The 26,238-nt window shown below is 45.5% G+C and overlaps 1 protein-coding gene across 2 annotated transcripts in view; it reads left to right on the top strand.

The window, feature by feature from the left end:
- The window catches only part of LMF1 (lipase maturation factor 1), a 199,022-nt gene that overhangs the window by 2,157 nt on the left and 170,627 nt on the right, over window positions 1–26,238 (top strand). Inside the window, exons 1-2 of one of the 2 annotated variants that reach the window (XM_044303095.1) lie at window positions 9,424–9,575; window positions 14,557–14,866. In XM_044303095.1, the coding sequence (XP_044159030.1) occupies window positions 14,673–14,866 (194 nt within the window). In that variant the 5' untranslated portion in view covers window positions 9,424–9,575; window positions 14,557–14,672. Of the gene's footprint in view, window positions 1–9,423; window positions 9,576–14,556; window positions 14,867–26,238 lie in introns of those variants that run through there. The other variant, XM_044303094.1, reaches the window with a different exon arrangement.

Genomic DNA, 26,238 nt, shown 5'->3' with positions numbered 1-26,238 from the left:
CCTGTATACTGTGAGTGCACTCTATACAGATATATATACTGACCTGTATACTGTGAGTGCACTCTATACAGATATATATACTGACCTGTATACTGTGAGTGCACTCTATACAGATATATATACTGACCTGTACACTGTGAGTGCACTGTATACAGATATATATATGCCGTCCTATATACTGTCAGTGCACTGTATACAGCAGGGCTGTGGAGTCGGAGTCAATTTTGGGTACCTGGAGTCGGAGTCGGCAAAAAATGAACCGACTCCGACTCCGACTCCTACTAAATTTAAATTGGAATAAAAAAATAAAAAAGCAAGTTTAAATGTCCGAATTCATAAACAGTTACAATTAATGACTTCTCTACTGTAAGAATAAAGGCCAATGCATGCAGTGCCTCACGTAACCGCAAAACAAACGCGTTCAGTGATGTGAAGAAGCATGCTTTTCATATGCTTCACTATATGGCACGCAATGCACAATTAGGAGTGGCAATACATATACTTTCCATTGTGTTGTGTTCTGCTGTTACAGGGAACACAATGCCCATGGTTAACGTAGCCTCTCACTGATAAGGGATTAAGTAAATATGTGTTTTGCAGGACTAGAGACACTTGTATAAGTGAAGGGAATGGAGGGTCAATAGTTCAAGACTGAAGCTGTAAACCATGGATGTCAAACTCATGGCCCTCCAGATGTTGCAAAACTACAACTCCCATCATTCCCTGATAGCTGTAGTATGCCCAGGCATGATGGGAGTTGTAGTTTTGCAACAGCTGGAGGGCCACGAGTTTGACATCCCTGCTGTAAACCATTGGAAAAACTGCTGTCATTCAGCTAAGGTTATAAAACGTGTAAACTCAGAATGTTATCTTAAACTTTAAACATGACTATGGGATTCTTCTAGGGAAATCATGTTTTAAAATCCTTCCTGGATCCTCCCACTGGCCGATCTTCAGCAGAAGATCAGCACACAAAGGAGAAGGCAGCAGCTTCTGCCCAACTACCTCTCTGTGCTAGAAGAGCTTAGAAGAACTTCTTTCTTTCCTTCAAGGAATGTATAAAATACATTCGCATATTAAATACAGAGGAGTCGGAGTCGGAAGTACAAAAAACTGAGGAGTCGGAGTCGGAGCATTTATCTACCGACTCCACAGCCCTGGTATACAGATATATATACCGTCCTGTACACTGTCAGTGCACTGTATACAGATATATATATGCCGTCCTATATACTGTCAGTGCACTGTATACAGATATATATACCATCCTATATAATGTGAGTGCACTGTATACAGATATATATACTGACCTGTATACTGTGAGTGCACTGTATACAGATATATATACTGACCTGTATACTGTGAGTACACTGTCTACATATATTTATATATATATATATATATATATATATATATATATATATATATGCCGTCCTATATAATGTGAGTGCACTATATATATATATATATATATATATATATATATATACTGACCTGTATACTGTGAGTGCACTGTATACAGATATACAGATATATATACTGTCCTGTATACTGTGAGTGCACTGTATACAGATATATATATACTGTGAGTGCACTGTATACAGATATATATACTGACCTGTATACTGTGAGTGCACTGTCTACATATATATTTTGTGAGTGCACTGTATACAGATATACAGTGCTCCAGTCCAGACAAAAAAATATATTAAGGTGCCATTGGCTCCTAACCTGAAAAATTTAGTCGCCAAATTTAAAATACATATAAGGCTACTTTCACACTAGCGTTCGGGTGTCCGCTTGTGAGCTCCGTTTGAAGGCTCTCACAAGCGGCCCCGAACGCATCCGTCCAGCCCTAATGCATTCTGAGTGGACGCGGATCCGCTCAGAATGCATCAGTCTGGCGGCGTTCAGCCTCCGCTCCGCTCAGCAGACGGACACCTGAACGCTGCTTGCAGCGTTCGGGTGTCCGCCTGGCCGCGTGGAGGCAAACGGATCCGTCCAGACTTACAATGTAAGTCAATGGGGACGGATCCGTTTGAATATGACACACTATGGCTCAATTTTCAAACGGATCCGTCCCCCATTGACTTTCAATGTAAAGTCTGGACGGATCCGTCTGAGGCTACTTTCACACTTAGAATTTTTTTTACAATATAATGCAGACGGATCCGCTCTGAACGCAAGTGTGAAAGTAGCCTAATTACGGTATAATAAAAAAATTGACATGTCTTACCTAGGGTTGTCACGATACCAAAATTTTGATTAGTTTTCGATACCATAAAAAAGTATTACGATACTCATTACCACGCGAAAAAAATAAAAAAAACAAAAAAAGCCGCGTGCATTCCGCATTTTATGGAACGTCTGGACCATAATTGAACAGTCCGATCCCAATTTTTGTCGGGACAAGGTGACTCAAAAATGGCAAATTTCAAATTTATTTTTTTTCTGTTACGGCGCTCACCGCATTAGAGATTTTTTTAAATATTTTAATAGTTTGCACTTTTTGGGCGTGGCAGCATGTAATATGTTTATTTTTTTTATTGTTTATATATTTTATTTGTAAAATTAGGAAAGGGGGTGATTTAAACTTTTTGTATTTTGGTGTTTTTTTTATATTTTTTTTTATTTATTTACTAACTATTAGCCCGCGTAGGGTCTAGAACCTGGGATCTTTTCATCCCTTGTCCTATTCACCCTGATAGAGCTCTATTAGAGTGAATAGGACTTCACACACTCCCTGCTGCCCTGTGCTTTGTGCACACAGCAGCAGGGAGCTTACCATGGCAGCCATGGATGGCTTCAGTAGCGTCCTGGCTGCCATGGTAACCGATCAGAGTCCCATGATTACACTGCTGGGGCTCCGATCAGAAGCTACCACTGCCACCAATGAGGAGGAGGAGAGGGGACCCTGTGGCTACTGCCACCAATGATTATAATAGTTATAATACTAGAGGGGGTGCACTGCACCACCAATGATTATACTTTATAAGACTGGGGTTGGGGGTGCACTGCGCTAGCAATGATTATACTTTATAATACTGATGGGGGGGGGGGTTGCCACCAATGAATATAGTTTATGCCTGAATACAAGGCCTCTATGACTGCGCGCTGCAATCCGCCGCAGCGCGCAGTCATAGAGGATGGGTGACGGGTATGGATTATGGCCGTCACCCGCAGACTGCGATTATAATCGGGCATAAACTGTTCCATTGTGTTGCAGTGGTCCGCCGTGCTGGGAAAGCTCCCCGCATGTCAGATGCATCTGAGGGTCTCCATTTATTCCCCCCCCCCCCCCCCCCCCCCCGGCCTCCGCTGGGCTGATATATATCGCTGTACCTTTTTTCATCTTTAAGAATTAGTGCAGTCTGCTCTGCTATTCCCTACAGATGCCGCGTGTTATATCTAATATATATATATATATATCTGTAATGAAGAAATTCGGCGGCACCAGTGATGGGTTCAGGTGCAAGGTCCAAGGGAATTTGCTTCTCACCCTTAATATTAGTAAGAAAATCGTACAGCATTCCAAGAAAGGCTCAGTTGTGAGCTGAAACGTTGCAATTGTTCCACATGGGTGAATAAATGCACCACGTCTCTTGGAGTGCTGTCCGATTTTCTTACGTGTGTATATATATATATATATATATATATATATATATATATATACACACATACATACAGTACAGACCAAAAGTTTGGACACCCCTTCTCATTCAAAGAGTTTTCTTTATTTTCATGACTATAGACTATACACTGAAGGCATCAAAACTATGAATTAACACATGTGGAATTATATACATACAGTCATGTGAAAAAATTAGGACACCCTTTGAAAGCATGTGGTTTTTTGTAACATTTTTAATAAAAGGTTATTTCATCTCCGTTTCAACAATACAGAGAGATTAAAGTAATCCAACTAAACAAAGAAAACTGAAGAAAAGTATTTTCAAGATCTTCTGTAAATGTCATTCTACAAAAATGCCTATTCTAACTGAGGAAAAAGATAGGACACCCTTGCCCCTAATAGCGAGTGTTACCTCCTTTGGCTGAAATAACTGCAGTGAGACGGTTCTTGTAGCCATCTACCAGTCTTCGACATCGGTCTGAGGAAATTTTACCCCACTCCTCAATGCAGAACTTTTTCAGCTGTGAGATGTTTGAGGGGTTTCTTGCACGTACAGCCCTTTTCAAGTCACCCCACAGCATCTCAATGGGATTCAAATCTGGACTTTGACTTGGCCATTCCAGGACTCTCCATTTCTTCTTTTTCAGCCAATCTTTGGTTGATTTACTAGTATGTTTTGGGTCATTGTCATGTTGCATGGTCCAGTTCCGCTTCAGCTTTAATTTTCTAACTGATGGTCTCACATGTTCTTCAAGCACCTTCTGATGCACAGTAGAATTCATCGTGGATTCTATGATGGTGAGCTGACCAGGTCCTGCTGCAGCAAAGCAGCCCCAAACCATGACACTTCCACCTCCATGCTTCACAGTTGGTATGAGGTTCTTTTCTTGGAATGCTGTGTTTGGTTTACGCCAAACATGTCCTCTGCTGTTGTGTCCAAATAATTCAATTTTGGACTCATCTGTCCAAAGAACATTATTCCAGAAGTCCTGGTCTTTGTCAACTTTATCTCTGGCAAATGTCAGTCTGGCCTCGATGTTTCTCTTGGAAAGCAAAGGTTTCCTCCTTGCACACCTCCCATGCAAGTTAAACTTGTACAGTCTCTTTCTGATTGTAGAGGCATGTACTTCTACATCAACAGTAGCCAGAGCCTGCTGTAGTTCTCGAGATGACACTTTAGGGTTTTTGGAGACCTCTTTTAGCATCTTGCGGTCTGCTCTTGGGGTGAACTTGCTGGGGCGACCAGTCCTGGGCATGTTGGCAGTTGTTTTGAAAGCCCTCCACTTGTAGACTATCTTCCGGACAGTGGAATGGCTGATTTCAAAATCTTTTGAGATCTTTTTAAATCCCTTCCCAGACTCATAGGCTGCTACAATCTTTTTTCTGAAGTCCTCTGACAGCTCTTTTGCTCTCACCATGGTGCTCACTCTCACTTCAACAGTCAGGAGCACACCAAACTAAATGTCTGAGGTTTAAATAGGGCAAGCCTCATTCAACATGCAGAGTAACGATCTACTAATTATGTGCACCTGGTGTGATATACCTGTGTGAGATCTGAGCCAATTTAAGAGGGAATACATGTGAGGGTGTCCTATCTTTTTCCTCAGTTAGAATAGGCATTTTTGTAGAATGACATTTACAGAAGATCTTGAAAAGACTTTTCTTCAGTTTTCTTTGTTTAGTTGGATTACTTTAATCTCTCTGTATTGTTGAAACGGAGATGAAATAACCTTTTATTAAAAATGTTACAAAAAACCACATGCTTTCAAAGGGTGTCCTAATTTTTTCACATGACTGTAACAAAAAAGTGTGAAACAACTGAAAATATGTCATATTCTAGGTTCTTCAAAGTAGCCACCTTTTGCTTTGATTACTGCTTTGCACACTCTTGGCATTCTCTTGATGAGCTTCAAGAGGTAGTCGCCTGAAATGGTTTTCACTTCACAGGTGTGCCCTGTCAGGTGTAATAAGTGGGATTTCTTGCCTTATAAATGGGGTTGGGACCATCAGTTGCGTTGTGGAGAAGTCAGGTGGATACACAGCTGATAGTCCTACTGAATAGACTGTTAGAATTTGTATTATGGCAAGAAAAAAGCAGCTAAGTAAAGAAAAACGAGTGGCCATCATTACTTTAAGAGATGAAGGTCAGTCAGTCCGAAAAATTGGGAAAACTTTGAAAGTGTCCCCAAGTGCAGTCACAAAAACCATCAAGCGCTACAAAGAAACTGTCTCACATGCGGACCGCCCCAGGATAGGAAGACCAAGAGTCCCCTCTGCTGCGGAGGATAAGTTCATCCGAGTCACCAGCCTCAGAAATCGCAGGTTAACAGCAGCTCAGATTAGAGACCAGGTCAATGCCACACAGAGTTCTAGCAGTAGACACATCTCTAGAACAACTGCTAAGAGGAGACTGTGTGAATCAGGCCTTCATGGTAGAATATCTGCTAGGAAACCACTGCTAAGGACAGGCAACAAGCAGAAGAGACTTGTTTGGGCTAAAGAACACAAGGAATGGACATTAGACCAGTGGAAATCTGTGCTTTTGTCTGATGAGTCCAAATTTGAGATCTTTGGTTCCAACCACCGTGTCTTTGTGCGACGCAGAAAAGGTGAACGGGTGGACTCTACATGCCTGGTTCCCACCGTGAAGCATGGAGGAGGAGGTGTGATGGTGTGGGGGTGCTTTGCTGGTGACACTGTTGGGGATTTATTTAAAATTGAAGGCATACTGAACCAGCATGGCTACCACAGCATCTTGCAGCGGCATGCTATTCCATCCGGTTTGTGTTTAGTTGCACCATCATTTATTTTTGAACAGGACAATGACCCCAAACACATCTCCAGGCTGTGTAAGGGCTATTTGACCATGAAGGAGAGTGATGGGGTGCTGCGCCAGATGACCTGGCCTCCACAGTCACCGGACCTGAACCCAATCGAGATGGTTTGGGGTGAGCTGGACCGCAGAGTGAAGGCAAAAGGGCCAACAAGTGCTAAGCATCTCTGGGAACTCCTTCAAGACTGTTGGAAGACCATTTCAGGTGACTACCTCTTGAAGCTCATCAAGAGAATGCCAAGAGTGTGCAAAGCAGTAATCAAAGCAAAAGGTGGCTACTTTGAAGAACCTAGAATATGACATATTTTCAGTTGTTTCACACTTTTTTGTTATGTATATAATTCCACATGTGTTAATTCATAGTTTTGATGCCTTCAGTGTGAATCTACAATTTTCATAGTCATGAAAATAAAGAAAACTCTTTGAATGAGAAGGTGTGTCCAAACTTTTGGTCTGTACTGTATATAATTTTTACATAGGAGCCAATAGAGGACGTATAGCGCTGCCTATAGAGTGGCCTGTGTCAGACAGTTGGATACAGCAGAACACCCCTCGCTGTACACTGCAGTATGAGTGCACCCTTCTCTGTATATGGCGCTTTTCCAGCACCAACATTCCAGACAATGCCGTTCTCCAGGCTCCCGGTGTATCCTGTGTTATGGCCCCCGAGGGCCCGCTCAGGGTTGTGTTTGTTACACATCATTTTATTTTATTTTTTTCTCTAATGAGAACCATTTTCCTAGCAGCGAGTCGGATGACCGGTGGATTAGACTAGCGCCGCATCTCTTGGCGGAGGCCATGATTGCAGCGGAACATTCCTGATAACCCCGGCCAGCTCTGCGCCGTGATGTTTACTTGGCAGATGTCCCCCCCCGCTCGACTGTGGACGTTGGTTTCAATTAAGAGCCTTAAACTGGGCAATGTATCGTAAGCAAGCCCGACCTCACATGATGCATTCCTGGCCCAATGCCCCCCTGTTGGTAGTTTTTCGGATAGTAGGGGGGACACATGGGGTCGCGTAGCGTCGTCGTTCGGTTGTGAGTAGAGATTAGCAAACCATTTTACCAGTCTGTACATTATAACGGCTCTCAGGCCTGGCTAATCCACTTGGCAAACAGGCTGGCGAGTCGACTCTCGATAAATCGAAGATTCTGATTGGCCCATTGGCTCTAGCCATGGTGAATGGCAGACAGGAATACGCCATGTTTTCCGTACAGATTTCGTCATGGATTTCACAGTTGCAGAGGGTGACATCCGTCCCATGCTCATATTTCTGCCTGGATTTTTTTTTTCCATGTAGGCAATGGATTTTTGGGAAAACCGCCTCCGTGTGTAGTGTACTACTAATTTTAGCGCATTTTCTGTATGTGCGCGTGCCAATTTTTTGCAAAATTTTCTCTAGATGACCATAAATTTAAGGCTTGGGCGACACAGTGAGTTCAGGCGAGATAATGCACGGTCAAAGATTGCAGCATGATGAAAGCAAATGAGGTCGCGTTGCGATTTACACACTGCCACGACTGCTGGATCTGCCGGATTTCTGGCGAGTTGCAGTCGCGTTCATTGCCCTGTGATGTACAATTGCATAGCAGCGCTGCCATCTTTTCCCTCCCTTGAGAAAAAAGCAGCTCTCCTGACATGTCTGATTTAGTCACTGCTTGCATTAACAATTCTGGGGAAACTATTCTTATGACTCTATTATTCCTGCTAGCAGTTTGCATTGAAGGGCCAGCTGGGTGTTACTGCAGGGGGGGGTCCCTGCTCAGTCTGCCACTATCTAATCAGTGCTGCCAGTGTCAGACTGTGCACACACCGCCAACTTGTAGCGCCCAGCTGGACCTTCATTGCAAGCTGCTAGGAATGCATTCATAATTTAGCAGGAGTAATAGAGGAACGGCACCACGTAGTCATAAGAATAGATGCGCCAGACTTGTTATTACATGGGTAATGGAAGTAGTTACTAAAACAGACATGTCAGAGGAGGTGAGAGCCGCTCTTTAAAGCTGTAGCTTACCCTCTGCCATTTTAGTGTAACTTTGAGGGGTTTTCATACAAAGGACAATATTTGTGTACTTTTCCTTTAAGAAAATATGATCAGATGTGCTGATTTCGTCAAGGGCGCTAATACTTTAGCAGTTCTCCTGTAAATGTTGTCATCCTTCTGAACCCGACTCTGCTCCCGTCAAGCAGCAGGACTTAACACAGCTGTAGTTTTGTGACTCGGGCCCTGGTTTTGGGCGTTCACGTGGCGGTTGTGCGGAGTCCTCATGAGGCTCTTACACAGCGGAGGACACGCCGTCTCTCCGCTCGTGTTTCAAATCTGGTGTAAAATTGGATATTTCTCTTCCACTCCAGCTGAGAACACCTTGAGATGGAAGCCGGGGGTGCAAGAAGGAATCCAAAAATGTTCCTTAAAAACATAGTCAGTCTAGCCGTCCGTGTGAGAATCCTGTGGATGCATTTTACAGCATGTCTGATCCTCCCTTCTTAAAGGGGTTGGCCCGTCTCAGACAATGAAGATAAGTGCTGCATATACCTCTGGCACCCGCTCCTATCTCCAGAACGGGCCCCCGAAGTGAAGGAGCGTACACTGCGCATGCGCAGCGTGTTCTCCTTTCGCTTCTATGGGAGTTCCGAAAATAGCCATTCGCTGGCTCGGTCTCGTAGCAGTGTTGACGGGAGAGCACACTGCGCATGCGCGGCCACCGCTATGGTCCTGCCGGAAATAGCCGAGCCGGCGTTTGCGCAGTGCACTCTTATTCACTTCTTGGGCCAGTTCTGGAGATTCAAGTGGGTCCCACCTATCTGCTATGTCTGAGATGGGAATATCCCTTTAAGGAGATGTCCGACAGTGGCTAACTCCCCCCTCCTTATCGAGAACACATGCACGGCCGAACAGAGCATGCATGAATAGCTGCTGTCCAAAGGTAGATTACATCAAGCATGTCTCAGCAGCCGTTGGAGGGGTCTCAATATGATTGACACCCAGAAAGAGCTTCAGGAGAGACCTACCTGGGGGACAGAAAGAGCAGCCCCATGTCAGATTCCAGACGGCTCCTTCCTGGCAGTAAATCTGAAGACACGAGACGTCTAGAGATTACGAGACACCGCGTAAGAGATCATTTTTGGCCTCATCGGGGGGGGGGGGTGCTTGTTCCCCCATTATTTTAAGTGCCCTGTATACCGAGGCTTCGCTGCGCTCCCGAATTTCCGCACGTTCCACTTTCAGACAGTACTGGCAATGCTGCGCTTCTGGAAAGTCCATACCTGAAAGGAAACCCTGAAGAATATGGATCCTGTAATAACCTGCATGTAAAAATTCCTTGATGGCGGGGGGGCGGCGCCTGCGCGGTGTACATTATATCGCACTGCGGCCTTGTGTGTTCTCATCAGTCCCGCTGATCAGACCCCTACGAATTATATCATCCCCCTCCCCCCCGCCACCGTCCTGTAATTGGCTGTGGTTTCGCGCTGCTCTTTAGAATTTTATTGAAATAACCGTGGAAAATGATATTTTGGTGAACGCTTATGTTCATAATTAAGAATGGAGTTTAAAAAAGAAAGAGACCCCGGTCTATATCCTGTCAGAGGGACCCCCCCCCTCTCCGTCTTCAGTCTGTGAGCGTGGGTGGCATTTGGTGCCTGTGTCAGCCTAGGTACAGAGACTGGGCATGTTAAGGGGGTCGTCTGCCCAATCCTTGGCCTCAGCGGTCACCTGTTTGAACAGTGCGTCACTGTGAGGAACCCAAGGCGTCCAGTAACGGAGTTGCGGCGCTGGGAGAGTGTGTTTATTTTGCCGCACATGACTGGCGGGATTTTATAACTGATGACTAGAGATGAGCGAACCTCTGTTTTAAGTTCGGCGTCTAAAGTTCGAGTTTGGATTAGCGGAGAATCCCGATCTGGAACCGGATATGGATTCCGACTTCCGTTGTGGTCCGTGGTAGCGGAATCAATAATGGCCGATTATTGATTCCGCTACCACGGACCACAACGGAAGTCGGAATCCATATCCGGATCCATATCGGGATTCTCCGCTAACCGGAAGCCGAACTTTAGACGCCGAACTTAAAACAGAAGTTCGCTCATCACTACTGATGACCCATCCTCTGGATAGGTGATCAGTATCTGATCCCGGACCCCCACGATCAGCTGTTTGAGAAGACACCATTGCTCCTGTGAGCGCCGCAGCCTTCTCTCTGCTCGCCATACACAGCGCCGTACATTGTATAGTGGCCGTGCTTGGTATTGCGCTCAGCCCCATTCACTTCTATGGGGCTGAGCTGGGCCAAGGCCGATGAACGTGTCGTCACATGGCCTAGGAAAAGTTGTGAGAAGGCCGTGGGACTTACAGGAGCACCGGTGCCTTCTCAAGCAGCTGATTGGCGGTGGTCCTGGGTGTCAGACCCCCACCGATCAGATACCGATGACCTATCGTGGGGATAGGTCATAAGTATAAAAATTTCGTCAATTCCCTGTAAGTCAGCTCTGAGGCTGGACACCCCTTTAAAAAAAAATTAAAAAAATGTGCAAATAGCCCTATTTAGAAATCTGCCGTTTTGTGTATACAGCTTCTGTGCGTCTCTGTGGTTACAGACTACAAGCTGATCCTGCTGTCATGCCGGAGCTGACAACCCAGGGTTTGTTTGTCGTCTGTAACCATGGAGACATGTGGGTCTGCTCAGGTGCTGCCTACTCAAAACGGTGGGAGCTCCTTAATCAGAATTTTTTTAGATTCAAGATGCAAAGGTGCAATAGAGAAATGGTTTCCAAGGGGGAACGGGTGAGAGGAGTCAAAATTGTGCAACTATATGGGCAAGGGTTGCAGTTGCACCTGGGCATTGATACCTACCTGTAGTAGCGGGGGGTTCTGGTAGAGATTGTGCATAAGGGCACAGGGATGGGTGTATGTTCTGGAACTTGCTGGATGTGCTCGTGTCAGGGAGATTCAGTGATTCAGATCATCCACACTGTGCACAGTACGCCGCTGCAGGAAGAGAGCGCCATATGGTCACCAGGGATGTGCAGGGTTTTATTTATTTTAGTTTTTTTCGGGGTGACACTGATTTACGGTCACTTCACCAGGATTGTGAAGACTTTGTTTTGTTTCATCTTGATTTTTTTTTTTATGCTGATGTCGGTAGGGGTCTCTTCTCCTGCCACCCTACTCCATGGCACTCTATGGGACTGCGGTGATGTCGGTGCTTGGCTATGTTCTCCTATAGCCATGCTTGTGCAGGGCTCTCGCCTTCACTTTGGGGGGGGGAAAGCCTGTGCTGGAGATAGCAGGGGGTCCCAGAGGTGAGACCTGCACCTGACATTGATGGCATATCCTAGCGATGGCGGCGAGCGGAGGGTGGCCACGCACGGGCTCTGTAGGCCTGCGACGCGTTAGCTCTGCGGGCCTACAGCATCGGGTGCACATATCGCCGTCCACTGTATATGATCCTATAGGGTTAATATGTTCAGCGCCGGCACGTGACCCTCTTGTGCAATTAGCAGTTACGTCTTTGAATTCCCCTCGCAGCTTTCAGGAGAGATCTGGAGGAAATGGCTTCGCTGTGCTGCCCGGTGCGGCTGATTCAGCGGTGCCGTCCTGTACCGACCTCAAGGGTTTTATCCCAGAACCCCCCCCCCCCCCCTCTATAGACTGTGTAGATTTCATGTATAAAAAATTGACCTAGGAACGTCTGTCCTGATCTACCACTTTATGAATAGAATACTAGAACAGCAGTAAAGACTGACACGTAGAAGAGATTGCATTTAATGGGCTATGCAGAGGTATATGTCACTTGTGGCACTGTAATGGCTACCGGCAGTGCTTGTCAACAGCATAACTTCCTATTTTACTTTGTGTTTCGTCACCATTTTCAAGATCTCTGCTTGCTGTCAGTGAATGGAAGCATCCATTATTTATATCCAGAGACTGACGTGGTCACACGCGTCATAGCCGACACGCATACCGAGCCAAAACCAGTATCCAATCTAACAACGATCAGCATCCCACGTATGTGGTGAGTGTGAATATACCTAATACTTCTCATAGCTGAGGTTCTGTTACAGTGGTATCCTGTCTCCTTAAAGGGGGTAGATTGGCGGGAGTCTGACTTCCGCTCCGCTGCCCCCCCCCCCCCCGATTAGCTGTTTGAAGAGACTGCTGCGCTCACAGTGGCCTTCTCCCTGCTCACCGAGCACAGCGGTCGTCCTTGGTATTTCAGCTCGGTCCCATTCACTTGAATGGGACTGAGCTGTGGCTAGGCCATGTGACCAATATACAGTGATGTCACTGGCCTAAGAAGAGGCCTAGGCGCTCTCGGAGGCCCGCGGCCTCTTCAAACAGCTGATCGGCGGGGGTTCCAGGTGTCGAACCCCCGCCAAACTGATACCGATGGCCTATCCTGAGGATCGGCTATCAATGTCAAATTCCCAGATAACCCCTTTAACGTTCCCATCTGATACCTGCACTGATACATTGTAGCAAAGGCAAGATTTTCTATTGTATTTTGCACAAAAAAAGATATTTTTTAGACTGGATACATTGTAACAAATCCTCAGAGGTTTTCAGCCTCTGAATTTAAACCGGATATATTCCCTTTCGCTGACAGCAAGCAGAGATCTTGACACCGGTGAGAAACTGGAAGACAAAGTCTATTAGAAAGTCGCCGAGTAGGGTGGCTGCTGGCAATCGAAGAGTGAAAAATGAGTTAATGCAGCCGATCGGAGCAGCGCTCTCTCACAAGGCTTCAGTCCCAGGCTCGTGTGCTGTAATTAAATCCCTCAGACAGACTACGCGCTTCCGTTTGGCGGCGGTGGGCCGCGTTTACGGGGAAGATAATGTTAGTCTGCTGCAGTGAAAATGGCTTTATTAGGAGGGGGCGGCGCTGGCGGGTTTTATGGCTCCTTCATGCCAGGCCTTACCCGGACGCCTGCACCTTCTCCGCACCGCTGCGCCAACACACGGGGGGCAGGTTCTGCAGCACCAGTTTGTGTTTTGGGGTAACGGGTGGGGTGGAGTGACAGAATCTATCGCTGGGGACCCCCCCCCCCTTTATATTGCATATGTTATTTTCTCTGCCGCAGTGCACCATGGCGGCCAGGCACGGAGGGGGTCATAGAGCGAGGGAGGGGGCTCCACTTAGGACAAACCTAATAGATGCAATATTGTGAATTGTGAATAGAATGCTAGATATGCAGTAAGGACTGACATTTACGCAAATGTAACAGGCTTTCTGAAAAAAATAAAAATATTGCTTTCAATTTTGAACCCTTTAATAGGTGCAATATTGTGAGCTGAAATAGCAGCTTGGGAATACAATTTTTGAATTGCAGTAAAGACTGACACAGAGGCAAATCAAGAGCGTATGTAGCGTATGTAATGACAGTTCTGGGTACCTGGAGATCTTCAGAAATAAAATAAAAGAAAGTTTTGCTTTTACTTAAATTTTTCAGCTCTTTAGTAGATGCAATATATTATATTGGAAAAGTAGCATGGGAATAGAATTCTAAAAAAGTAATAAGGACTGACACAGAGGCAAATCAAGAGTATGTAACAGCAGTCTGAAAAAGAAAAGATTGCTATCATTTTTGAACCCACTAATAGGTGCACTATTATGAATTGCAGTTGTATTATGTGAATAGAATACCAGAATTGCAGTAAGGTCTGACACTGAGGCAAGTCAGTAGAGGATACAACAGCAGTCTGCATTTCTGGAGGCTTTTAGAGATTAATTTTTTTTGTTGCAATTATGGTTTTCATTTTTTTAACCCTTTAATAGGTGCAATATTGTGAGCTTATATAGTAGCATGGGAATTGAATTTTAGAATTGCAGTAAGAACTGACACAGAGGAAAAATCAAGAGGGTATGTAAATGGCAGTCTGGTAACCTGCAGACCTTCCAAAAAAAAATCAAAGTTTTGCTGTTACGTAAATTTTTCAGCTCTTTAGTAGGTGCAATATAATGTTATTGAAATAGTAGCATGGGAATGAAATTCTAGAACTGCAGTAAGGACTGACACAGTGGTAAAACAATAGAGGATGCGATCTCTGTGTGCCTGTAGCCTTCATGTGTTCATGTCTCTCCCTCTTTTGTAGTTGTGGCATTTCTCGTGGCCCTCCACCAGAACAAGCAGCTGATCGGGGAGCGGGGGTTACTGCCATGCAGGCTGCACCTCCAGAACATCAAGCAGTACTTCGGGGGCAAGGTTGGCATGGAAGCAGTCAGCCACGCGCCCACCCTTCTCTGGGTGCTAGACTGGTCGACCATGGACACCCACCTGGATAACATCGCCCTCCTTGGCCTTGTGATCTCAGCTTCCATTCTGATAACCGGATGCGCCAACATGATCATGATGGGCACGCTGTGGATCCTGTACCACTCTATAGTGAGCGTGGGCCAGCTATGGTGAGTACCCGCCGATCCGCCACACCACAAGGGGGGAGCGCCACATGCATATACAGAGGACAGAGTGACTGCACCAGCAGAATAGTGAGTGCAGCTCTGGAGTATAAAACAGGATGTAACTCAGGATCAGTACAGAATAAGTAATGTATGTACACAGTGACTGCACCAGCAGAATAGTGAGTGCAGCTCTGGGGTATAATACAGGATGTGACTCGGGATCAGTACAGGATAAGTAATGTAATGTATGTACACAGTGACTGCACCAGCAGAATAGTGAGTGCAGCTCTGGAGTATAATACAGGATGTAACTCAGGATCAGTACAGGATAAGTAATGTATGTACACAGTGACTGCACCAGCAGAATAGTGAGTGCAGCTCTGGAGTATAATACAGAATGTAACTCAGGATCAGTACAGGATAAGTAATGTAATGTATGTACACAGTGACTGCACCAGCAGAATAGTGAGTGCAGCTCTGGAGTATAATACAGGATGTAACTCAGGATCAGTACAGGATAAGTAATGTATGTACACAGTGACTGCACCAGCAGAATAGTGAGTGCAGCTCTGGAGTATAATATAGGATGTAACTCAGGATCAGTACAGGATAAGTAATGTAATGTACACAGTGACTGCACCAGCAGAATAGTGAGTGCAGCTCTGGAGTATAATACAGGATGTAACTCAGGATCAGTACAGGATAAGTAATGTAATGTATGTACACAGTGACTGCACCAGCAGAATAGTGAGTGCAGCTCTGGAGTATAATACAGGATGTAACTCGGGATCAGTACAGGATAAGTACTTATATCTAGGTATAAACTATAAGGTGATGTTCTATTGTGAACTTATCCTTTAAACGTAATTTTAATATAACTGGACAGCCCCTTTAAGAACTCTCTGGCTGCTGACTGCACCTGGAGGGGAGTATTAATTGCATGTACAGACATTATCAGTTGCTGCTCCGTGCCACCAGCGGACCTGATTCCCAGACAGTATAGAGCTCGGGCCCATTGGGACAGGGCGTACATCAAACAGGAAATTCGATTTTTATTTTTTTATATTAATGCCGAGAAGAAAACCCAGTAGAAGTCGTCTCATTGCTGGCGATCACTGGTGCATGCTCGCGCCTTTCATTACACCGTGGCCACGGGTCAGTGAGGAGGGAGGACATTATTATTGTGCAGGCACTGTGACTCGCGGCCCCATGATGGGCAGTTTTATCGGGTTGTGCACCATACAGTCGGCACCGCTCCCATACCTGCTGACTGGCCCGTCACTGCGCCCACCTGCTCACAGGCCAGGCTTCAGATTGCGGCTGCTTCCACCTGGGCACGCTCGGCCGCTCACAGGTAAGATGTTTTCAAGCTCGCTCCTATTCTTTTCGAACATAGAGGGCTGTTTACTGGCAGAATGTGCACTGGCCTGTAGCCACCTGTCAGGGATCAGCTTTGATTTATGCCGAGCAGGTTGACGCCAAATGTTGTTTGTGCACAGCGTCAAGCTGAATAAAGCCTACAGTACTGCTCATCCTGATCTTCCTGGTTACTATTTAAAGGATAACTGTCATATTTTGCCAGTTTATTAGAGCTAGGCATGTATACCTGAGTTAGTCTGTCAATGATTGCTAAAAGATCTGTAATTACCTTATAATAACAGCTTTCAATAATGTCCCTTTCCACTGCTCCCTTAAAAGACCGTTGCTAGGGCTCATCTGTCTCCCAACTTAATGTAAACAGAAGACAGAGGGGCGGTCCTTCACACTGCATGCCTGCATTAGGCTTCAGAGTGAGGAGGCGTGTCTCTCAGTAATCCAATCTGATTGGCTGGCAGGGAGCTGCTGGCTACAGAAAGTGTGTATGGGTAGTGAGGGAAAGCAGTTTTGGCCTCAGAGAACTGGCAAAGGAGCCATCTTGAGAAGATCCTCATAATGTAGGATTCAAGTCAGCTGTAACTAAGGGGAAAACTCAAGGAAAACGGGGGTAAGTGAAGAAACTAAAGATTGCTTTATGCATAATGCTGCTGCAGCAGTAACATATGCTAAAATAGATTTTTTGATAAAAACATGACAGTTACCCTTTAACAGTAGTACTAAAACTGAGTATTAAAGGGGTTCTCCCATCTGACATGGTGTCATTTTAGGATCGTTGGGTTTGACCTCTGATCCTGAAACTTAAAGGGAATCTGTCACCGGGATTTTGTGTATAGAGCTGAGGACATGGGTTGCTAGATGGCAGCTAGCACATCCGCAATACCCAGTCCCCATAGCTCTATGTGCTTTTATTGTGTAAAAAAAACGATTTGATACATATGCTAATTAACCTGAGATGAGTCCTGTCACTGAGATGAGTCCTATACAGGACTCATCTCAAGTTAATTTGCATATGTATCAAATCGGTTTTACACAATAAAAGCACACAGAGCTATGGGGACTGGATATTGCGGATGTGCTAGCGGCCATCTAGCAACCCATGTCCTCAGCTCTATACACAAAATCCTGGTGACAGGTTCCCTTTAAGGGTCTCTGGTTTAGCACCATGTCTTCTTTCCTGCACAGGCTATGCTGGGAACTGCACCATTTGAACAGAGGCGGCTGTAGGTCTCTGCTTTCCCTGCACAGTGGCGCCCCCCACCACCCCGCTGTGCAAAGATAAATCACAGCTGCATCTAGTATTTGAGGGAGTCCCGGAGGTCGAGCCTAAGAGATCACTATGCAAGTTGAGAACAACCCTTTACAGGGGGTCCCCATGTTCTAAGCTAGACTTTAGGTCCAATTCCCACACGTTTCCTATGCAGCATCCAAGAATGGGCAGCTTGTTGATTCCTCAAGAGCAGGAGCTCTTCCCTTCCTTTTTTTTTTTTAAGGGCATCTGTCAGCAGTTTTTTACCTAGGAAACTGGCTGACCTGTTACATGTGCGCTTGCCAGCTAAAGGCATCTGTGTTGGTCCCATGTTCATATGTGCCCGCATTGCTGAGAAAAATGATGTTTTAATATATGCAAATGAGGCTCTAGGAGCAACGGGGGCGTTACCGTTACACCTAGAGGCTCAGCTCTTTCTGCAACTGCTGCTGCGCCCTCTGCACTTTGATTGGCAGGTCCAGGCATGATGATGTTTTCACTGCCTGGTCCTGTCAATCAAGAGGAGAGGGGACGGCAGTTACACAGAGGGAGGAGCCTCTAGGTGTAAGGGCAACGCCCCCATTGCTCCTAAAGGCTGATTTGCATATATTAAAACCTTATTTTTCTCAGCAGTGCGGGCACATATGAACATGGGACCAACACGGATGCCTTCAGCTGCCAACAGGTCAGTCCGTTTCATAGATACAAAGCTGCTGACAGATGCCCTTTCACTTTGAATTTCTCAGCTTTTTCTAAATCTCTGCTTGCTGTCAATAGAAAGGGGAATCTTTCAGTTTTGAGACTAAAGCTCCGGCTTACATCTAGGCTGATTTTATAGCCGTGTTATTTGTGATACGCATTTTAGCCTCTGGTCAGCTAGAGCAGCAGAGAAGAAATATATCTGTGTCACTATATAGATTTGTCTTTAAGAGTGGAAAGCTGGGTATTAACACCTGTGCGTCACCATTGCTCATCCTGAGCTTTCTGATGCACGGATGCAAAAACGCCAGCAAGCACTCCCTGTCGTTATCTGTAAATGCATCAGTCCATCAGACGCCTCTGACCGGCGTCTCTCACTGTCCACCTTGAAATTTTGATAAGTATACGCACCCTACTGTCCGGTATTCCCAGGACATCCATATACATGGAGCATGAGCGTATTTACAGGATACACACATACATAATAGATCGGCTGCAGACAGGACACACAGCGCCTCGATGCTCGGTTAATTGCCCGTTCCTGCCTCCTGTCCCTTCTGTTTGGCCAGGAGAACAGAGTCGCCTTTGTCTTAAGTCTTGTTTTTCACAAACTGGGGATAGAAAACAAAAAGAGAAGCAGATTATCCGCGAGACTTTTAAAGTCAATGTACGCGGCTCATAGGGGGTCATCCTTCCTGCGAAGGAAGAAGCTTTGGGGAAACTTCCTGTGTCACTGGAGAGAGAAGGGGGGATCAGTTTCAAAGCCAAACTCACATGTCCCCTCTTCCTTCCAGAACGCGGGTGAATATGGTGCCAGCCGCATTGTTCCAGCAGCTGAAGGGTGCGCTGTTGCCATGACTACCCGATGCATAATGATCAAATGAAATATATGGGACAGAAAGCTAAAATGCAGTTTATAGTCACAGAGACGTCTGAAGATCTGTATGGAACGTCTTCATCATAAGCTCCCTCAATGTTGTCTGTTGCATCTGCTCTTAGGACATCTCTACTTTCACATACCGTATAGCATATTGTTGAATTAGAGCCAGAAAACAGAGGAGCTTGTAATCTCTGTCTTCCCATAGTTCTTTATCTGCCAGATCATTCTCATTCCCATGATATACCTCCAGCTCATTCTCATTACCTGGATGGATGTTCAGATCATACTCATTCCCTTTATGGGTCATTCTCTTGATGGACTTTCAGGTCATTTCATTTTCATTTCCTTGATGTTCTTTTATGTAATTCCCTTGATGGACTTTCAGGTCATTTTCACTCCCTTGATTGACCCTCGGGTCATTCTCACTCCATTGTTGGATCTTCAGGTCATTCCCTTTCCCTCGGTGGGCCCTTTCCTTGATGGACTATCATATAATTTTCATTCTCATTTCTTTGATGGACCTTCTGGCTATCTTCATACCCTTTATAGACCTTCTGGCTATCTTCTTCATACCCTTGATGGACCTCCAGATTATTCACATCCCTTTGCTGGATGTTTGGGTCATTCTTATTCCTTTTGGCACACCATTAGATCACTCTCATTCTCTTGAGGAACCTCCAAGTTCTCTTTCTGTTCTTGTTGGGCCTTTATGGAGAACATTCTCATCCTTGCCTTTGACGTGTGATAATCCAGGACCTGCCGATCAGTTGGTCACTGATTTCTAGGCTTATGATGAATAACAACTACACCCGAATACCGGAGGGTTGTCAGGCAGCATTTCCCTAGCAACCTGTCTAAGAGTACTTAGACCATCACCTCGAGACTGCGGCCAATGATGGGGGCAATGAGGCTTCGCAATACTCAAACTAGCCTTTTCCTTATCATTTATTGGTATATTGATCATTTTTGTTTCTTCTTTTTGTAAAAACCCATTTATGTGATGAATCACTTTAAATCTTCTTTTAGTCAGACAAGTGTCCTGCGTTCTGTAATGTTCCCCGGTGTCTCTGGATTTCCAGCATCAGCACAATGTTCCTCCCCCGGGAGTAAAGTGAATGAAGAAGCACTGCTTGCCCCTCACATCTTGCATAACTTGACAAAAAACAATTTCCACAATGAAAACCATTGGCCGCGGGCCATTTTTAGAGATAACCAAATCAGGCACCAGTCCTCCTCGCAGAGTCCTGGAGAAATGGGCCAAAGATCCTGGCAATGAATAGGATTTAATGAGATAATTCACTTTGCATTTCTCTTCCTTGCATGGGAAAGTTTCGTAGTTTTTATGCTTTTCCTGTCCAGTGTCCAGTCCTCTAACTCCGGGGTCGTCACCTCTGGGTCTGTCACGGCCGATCCATGAAATGTCATTATCGTGGGGGTTATGTAACAGCATTCTGGACTACTTGAGGAACAATGGGTGGAGTAATCCTTCTGCCACCACATTGGCGCTGTGACATTGTAGCCTCCATACTCAATCTGGCCATAGACCTCCGATTTTTGTTGGCTGGTTTTGCTGATTTTGCTGATCAGTGTAGGGTCTGTTAGACCCTCCACTATGGGCTGTTGTCAGGAGAAACAAAAATGGAATTCTCTTGTGTGATCTGTTTTTCTATTTGGAAAAATCTGATTGAAAAAAATCAGATTAATGAAGAAAAATCTGATTAACAAAGAAAAATCTAATTAAAGACAAATCGGATGAATGAAAAATCGGATGAATGAAAAATCTAATTAATAAGGGAAAATCTGATTAACAAAGAAAAATCTAATTAATAAAGAAAAATCTAATGAAAGAAAAATTAAATTAATAAAGGAAAATCTGATTAATAAAGAAAAATCTAATGAAAGAAAAATCAGATGAATGAAGAAAAATAAAATTAACAAAGGAAAATCTGATTAATAAAGCAAGGGGAGATTAGGATAGCATGTCCAAACTGTTGCCATGCTGCTTCTGATGGCAGTATGTTTCTATGTTTCTATTAGTATAGGGACAAAGACAAGTCATATCTTACTGTCTAGTTGCTAGGGATGTGCTGCCTAACAACCGCACTCTCTTCACTAAGATTGTCAGGCAGTACTTCCTTAGTGGCAATCTCGCACATTGGTGGCATACCGCACCTAACGGGACCCCCAAAGTGAATGCGGATGCACCGCACAAGCGTGACCACGCTCCATTCACTTGTATGAGAGTGCTGAAGAGTTTCCAGAGCTCCCATAGAGGTGAATGGAGCGGTGGCAGCCCTCCAATCACTTTCAGAAGTAGCCGAGCACGCTTGCTCGGTTCTTTTCGGAACTCCCATAGAACACAATGGAGAGCCCGCTACGCACATGCGGTGCACCCTCCTTCGCTTTGGGGGACCCGCACCTGCATATTCTAGCCACCAATGTGTGAGATGGGCCAACTCTTTAAGCCCTTATCCCAAGCCAGTATTGCTGTTGAACAGAAGACAGAGAGGGGGCCGGGAGACTAGGCCGCCATTTTTAAGTATCACTGCTATATGGCAACAGATGCTAGAAGTCAAGCCCTTACAACTGCCATCACAATACCCATAGCGTTCGTCACCGATTTATTATTATTTATTTTATTTTTTTCAACATTGAATTGTTCAATCCTCTGTTCCTGTTCTGTTTGCAGTCATGTCAGTCTTCCCTGTACTTCTGGAATTCTATTCATGACATAGAAAGCATAGTATGAACAGTTACAGATCCAGCTCAGTTATATCAGTGTTTTACAGATAAAATGACACAAGATGAGATTAATACATCGCTGTACTGAGCGGTAATAGCGGAGGCGGCGCTGTATTTACAGAAGAATACAATTGAAGCGTATGAAAGCTTCCCGCTCCAGTATTGACAAGTGGTTGAACCATGACTTGTCTTGTCGCACCTCAAGGCGTCTTGTGATGGTAAGGCTGAGTTCACACGAGCGTGACAGATTTGGTCCGGATGCGTTCAGGGTGCGTTCAGTTAAACTCGCACCATTTTGCAAGCAAGTTCAGTCAGTTTTGGCTGCAATTGCGTTTAGTTGTTCAGTTTTTTCCGCGCGGGTGCAATGCGTTTTGATGCTTTTTTCACGCGCGTGATAAAAAACGGAAGGTTTACAAACAACATCTCCTAGCAACCATCAGTGAAAAACGCATTGCATCCGCACTTGCTTGCAGATGCAATGCGTTATTAACGCAGCCCCATTCACTTCTATGGAGCCAGGGCTGCGTGAAAAACGCAGAATATAGAACATGCTGCGATTTTAAAGCATTGCAGAAGTGATGCATGAAAAAAAATGCTCATGTGCACAGCCCCATTGAAATGAATGGGTCAGGATTCAGTGCAGGTGCAATGCGTTCACCTACTGCATTGCACCCGCGCGGAAATCTCGCCCGTGTGAACTCAGGAGCTACTCCAGGCCGCTAACACTATTGAAGAGCCTTTTCATGGAGGGGCCTATTTCTCTGCTCATCATGAGCTGTCTGCTTCGTGGATGGGATGCTAGAATACAGTGATACTTACACAGACAATTCGGTCTGGGACGGGCAACATAATCAACCATGGGCAATGCTTGCTGCGAGGGAACGTTTCATAGACAAGCCCTGCCCTTATGTCCTATTAAGGGGGTCTCCTAATTGAGTTCTCCCCCTCTAGTGGCAATCCTCACATTACAGTGTCCACCATACAATGCTACAGTTCCCTCCATGGATTACAGAGGACGATGGGGGTTCAGGAGCCGGATCCATACAGATCAGCCGTTCTTGGGGCAACTATCTACAGTGAGGAACAGAAGTATTTGAACAGCCTGCGATTTTGCAAGTTCTCCCACTCATTGAGCGGTCTGAAATTCACATTGTAGGTGCATTCCCACTGAGACACACACTAAAAAACAAAAACACGAAATCACATTGTATGATTTTCAAAGAAAGTATTTGTCTTGCACTGCTGAACCTAAGTACTTGAACACCTGAGAAACAGCAAAAAAGTCCACCTCTACTCCACTCATTAATCTAACTTAGCACCTGTCTGAGCTCTTTAAAGACCCCTGTCCACCTCACAGTCAGTCAGACGCCAACTACTACCATGGGCAAGACCAAAGAGCTGTCAAAAGACACAAGAGACAAAATTGTGGACCTCCACAAGGCTGGAAAGGGCTACGAGTCAATTGGCAAGCAGCTTGGTGAAAATAGATCAACTGTTGGAGCAATAGTTAGAAAATGGAAGAGGCTAAAGACGAATGTCAGTCTCCCTCGGACTGGGGCTCCATGCAAGATCTCACCTCGTGGGGTATCACTGATGATAAGAAAGGTGAGGAATCAGCCCAGAACTACAAAGGAGGAGCTGGTCAATGACATGAAGAGAGCTGGGACCACAGTTTCAAAAGTCACTGTCGGTAGAACACTACGCCATCATGGTTTCAAATCATGCATTGCACGGAAGGTTCTCCTGCTCAAGTCATCACATGTCCAGGCCCGTCTGAAGTTTGCCAATGACCATCTGGATGATCCAGAGGAGGCCGAGGAGAAAGTCATGTGGTCAGTTGAGACCAAAGTAGAACTTTTTGGTTTAAACTTCACTCGTAGTGTTTGGAGGAAAAAGAAGGATGAGTTGCATCCCAAGAACACCATACCTACTGTGAAGCATGGGGGGGAAGGGGGTGGTAACATCATACTTTGGGGGTGCTTTTCTGCGAAGGGGACAGGACCACTACACTGTATTAAGGAGAGGATGAATGGGGCCATTTATTGTGAGATTTTGAGCAACAACCTCCTTACCTCAGTCAGAGCATTGAAGATGGGTCGTGGTTGGGTCTTCCAACATGACAACGACCCGACGCACACAGCCAGGATAACCAAGGAACGGCTCCGTAAGAAGCATATCGAGGTTCTGGAGTGGCCTAGCCTGTCTCCAGACCTAAATCCAATAGAATATCTTTGGAGGGAGCTGAAACTCCGTGTTGCTCAGCGACAGCCCCGAAACCCTGCTGCAGTGTGTGCAAACCTGGTCAAGAACTGCAGGAAACGTCTGACCTCTGTAATTGCAAACAAAGGCTTCTGTTCCAAATATTAACACTGATTTTCTCCGGTGTTCAAATACTTATGTTGAGCAGTGCAAGACAAATACATTCTTTAAAAATCATACAATGTGATTTCCTGAATTTTTTTTATTTTTTTATTTCTGTCTCTCAGAGTGAGAATGCACCTACAATGTGAATTTCAGACTCCTTCATGATTTCTAAGTGGGAGAACTTGAAATATCGCAGGGTGTTCAAATACTTCTGTTCCTCACTGTATATAGAGAATGGGTTGTCTTCATGATGTGACCCCCTTTAAGCACATGACCACCTCGGGACTGTACCGGTCATTACAATTCCCAATGCAACTCAGTGGTTAGGCTACTTTCACACTGGCGTTTCTGGGTCCGCCTGTGAGATCCGTTTCAAGGCTCTCACAAGCGGCCCAAAACGGATCAGTTCAGCCCCAATGCATTCTGAATGGATAAGGATCCATTCAGAATGCATCAGTTTGCCTCCGTTCAGCCTCCATTCCGCTCTAGAGGCGGACACCAAAACGCTTGATGTCCGTCTGACGAAACTGAGCCAAACGGATCCGTCCTGACTTACAATGTAAGTCAATAGGGACGCATCCGTTTTTACTGACACAATATGGTGCAATTGAAAACGGATCCGCCTCCCATTGACTTTCAACGCAAGTCAAAACGGATCCGTTTGCATTATTATTTTTTGTTCTTGGTAATGCAAACGGATCCGTTCTGAACGGATACAAGCGTTTGCATTATAGGTGCGGATCCGTCTGTGCAGATACCAGACGGATCCGCACCTAAACGCAGGTGTGAAAGTAGCCTTAATTAGAGAGGGGCCCCAAATGAGTTTTCTCCTGCATTTAAGCCGAGCAGCGAGCCTCGCTTGCCCTGAAAGACTGCAGGTGCCCTTGCATTAACTGGATGTCCATTGGGTGGGCACTCCAACCATGAGCTAAGCTGGCTTTGGCGGGATCGGACGACCCTCCCCTGGTGGCACTTCAAAGTTGATATGGACTGGGCTGTCAGATTTTGGCATTCCCCATTCTTTGTTTTTGGGGAGATAGCAGTTGTCTGACAGCAGCTTGCTCTCCCTATCGACAACATTTGAATGCTCGGCCGAGTATGCATGTGTGTAGGTGCCCAGAGAGATTGCTGATGGCCAAACAATCCAGGTATCTTGTGTATATTGCTCCAGACTCCGGTGGACTTCATGGAAAGCAGTGTACATTTGACATCCCCTTTAAGCATACCGCTCTATAGCTAAGACGTGCCAACTGGTCTCCATATTCCTGAGCCTGAATAACTGAGATCCTTCACCCCCCCTCTCAGTGAGTGTGTGTCCCACGCTGTACTCTCAGGGGTTAATCCCGACTCTTGTAATTGCAGGAACGAGTGTCCCAGATCTCAGACTTCCACAACCACAATAAAGTAAATCCAGAAACCAGACAAGTTTCATTTACTACCATTCTGTGTTCGCTTCCTTCCCCCTCTAAAACCACGTTGGGTCTGCCCGGCCTTGGCAGCAACGGGAAACAGCTGTGTGAGATTGACGCTGCTCGCGCCACACACGTCTCTGGAGCCCGGGACTGAATTATGGACGTGAAGCGCTGCCTGATACCGCCACTAGGTGCAGAGGTCAGACCTAGTAAATCCTCCTTATCACCTAATGACATGGCGCTATATGGTCACATGTCCACGGCCGGGAGCGCCCAACTCACCAGTATCGGGTTTTATTAAAGGGGTGATCCCACGACTAATGTAAAATATAAAAATCAGACATCATATAAGACATGACATTCTCTTTCTAAAAAAGCTAGAACCAGCCCTGTACCTCACATGGATCCAGAGATCTCCCCATTCATTGATCTGCTAGATTTATATCAAGCTTACAGCTAAGGGGGCGTGTCTCAGCTCTCCCTATCACAGCTCAGGAGGCGTGTCTCAGCTCTCCCTATCACATCTCAGGAGGCGTGTCTCAGCTCTCCCTATCACAGCCCAGGAGGCACTGGAAGGATGAAACTGAGCATGTGCGGCCATCTCAGTGAGAAGGACAAAGAAATAAAATAAAAAAGCTGCAGGTGGCGCCATACA

The sequence above is a fragment of the Bufo gargarizans genome, chromosome 8 (genome assembly GCF_014858855.1).
Source record: "Bufo gargarizans isolate SCDJY-AF-19 chromosome 8, ASM1485885v1, whole genome shotgun sequence".
Lineage (NCBI taxonomy): Eukaryota > Metazoa > Chordata > Amphibia > Anura > Bufonidae > Bufo > Bufo gargarizans.
This window is presented reverse-complemented; position numbering and strand designations above follow the sequence as displayed.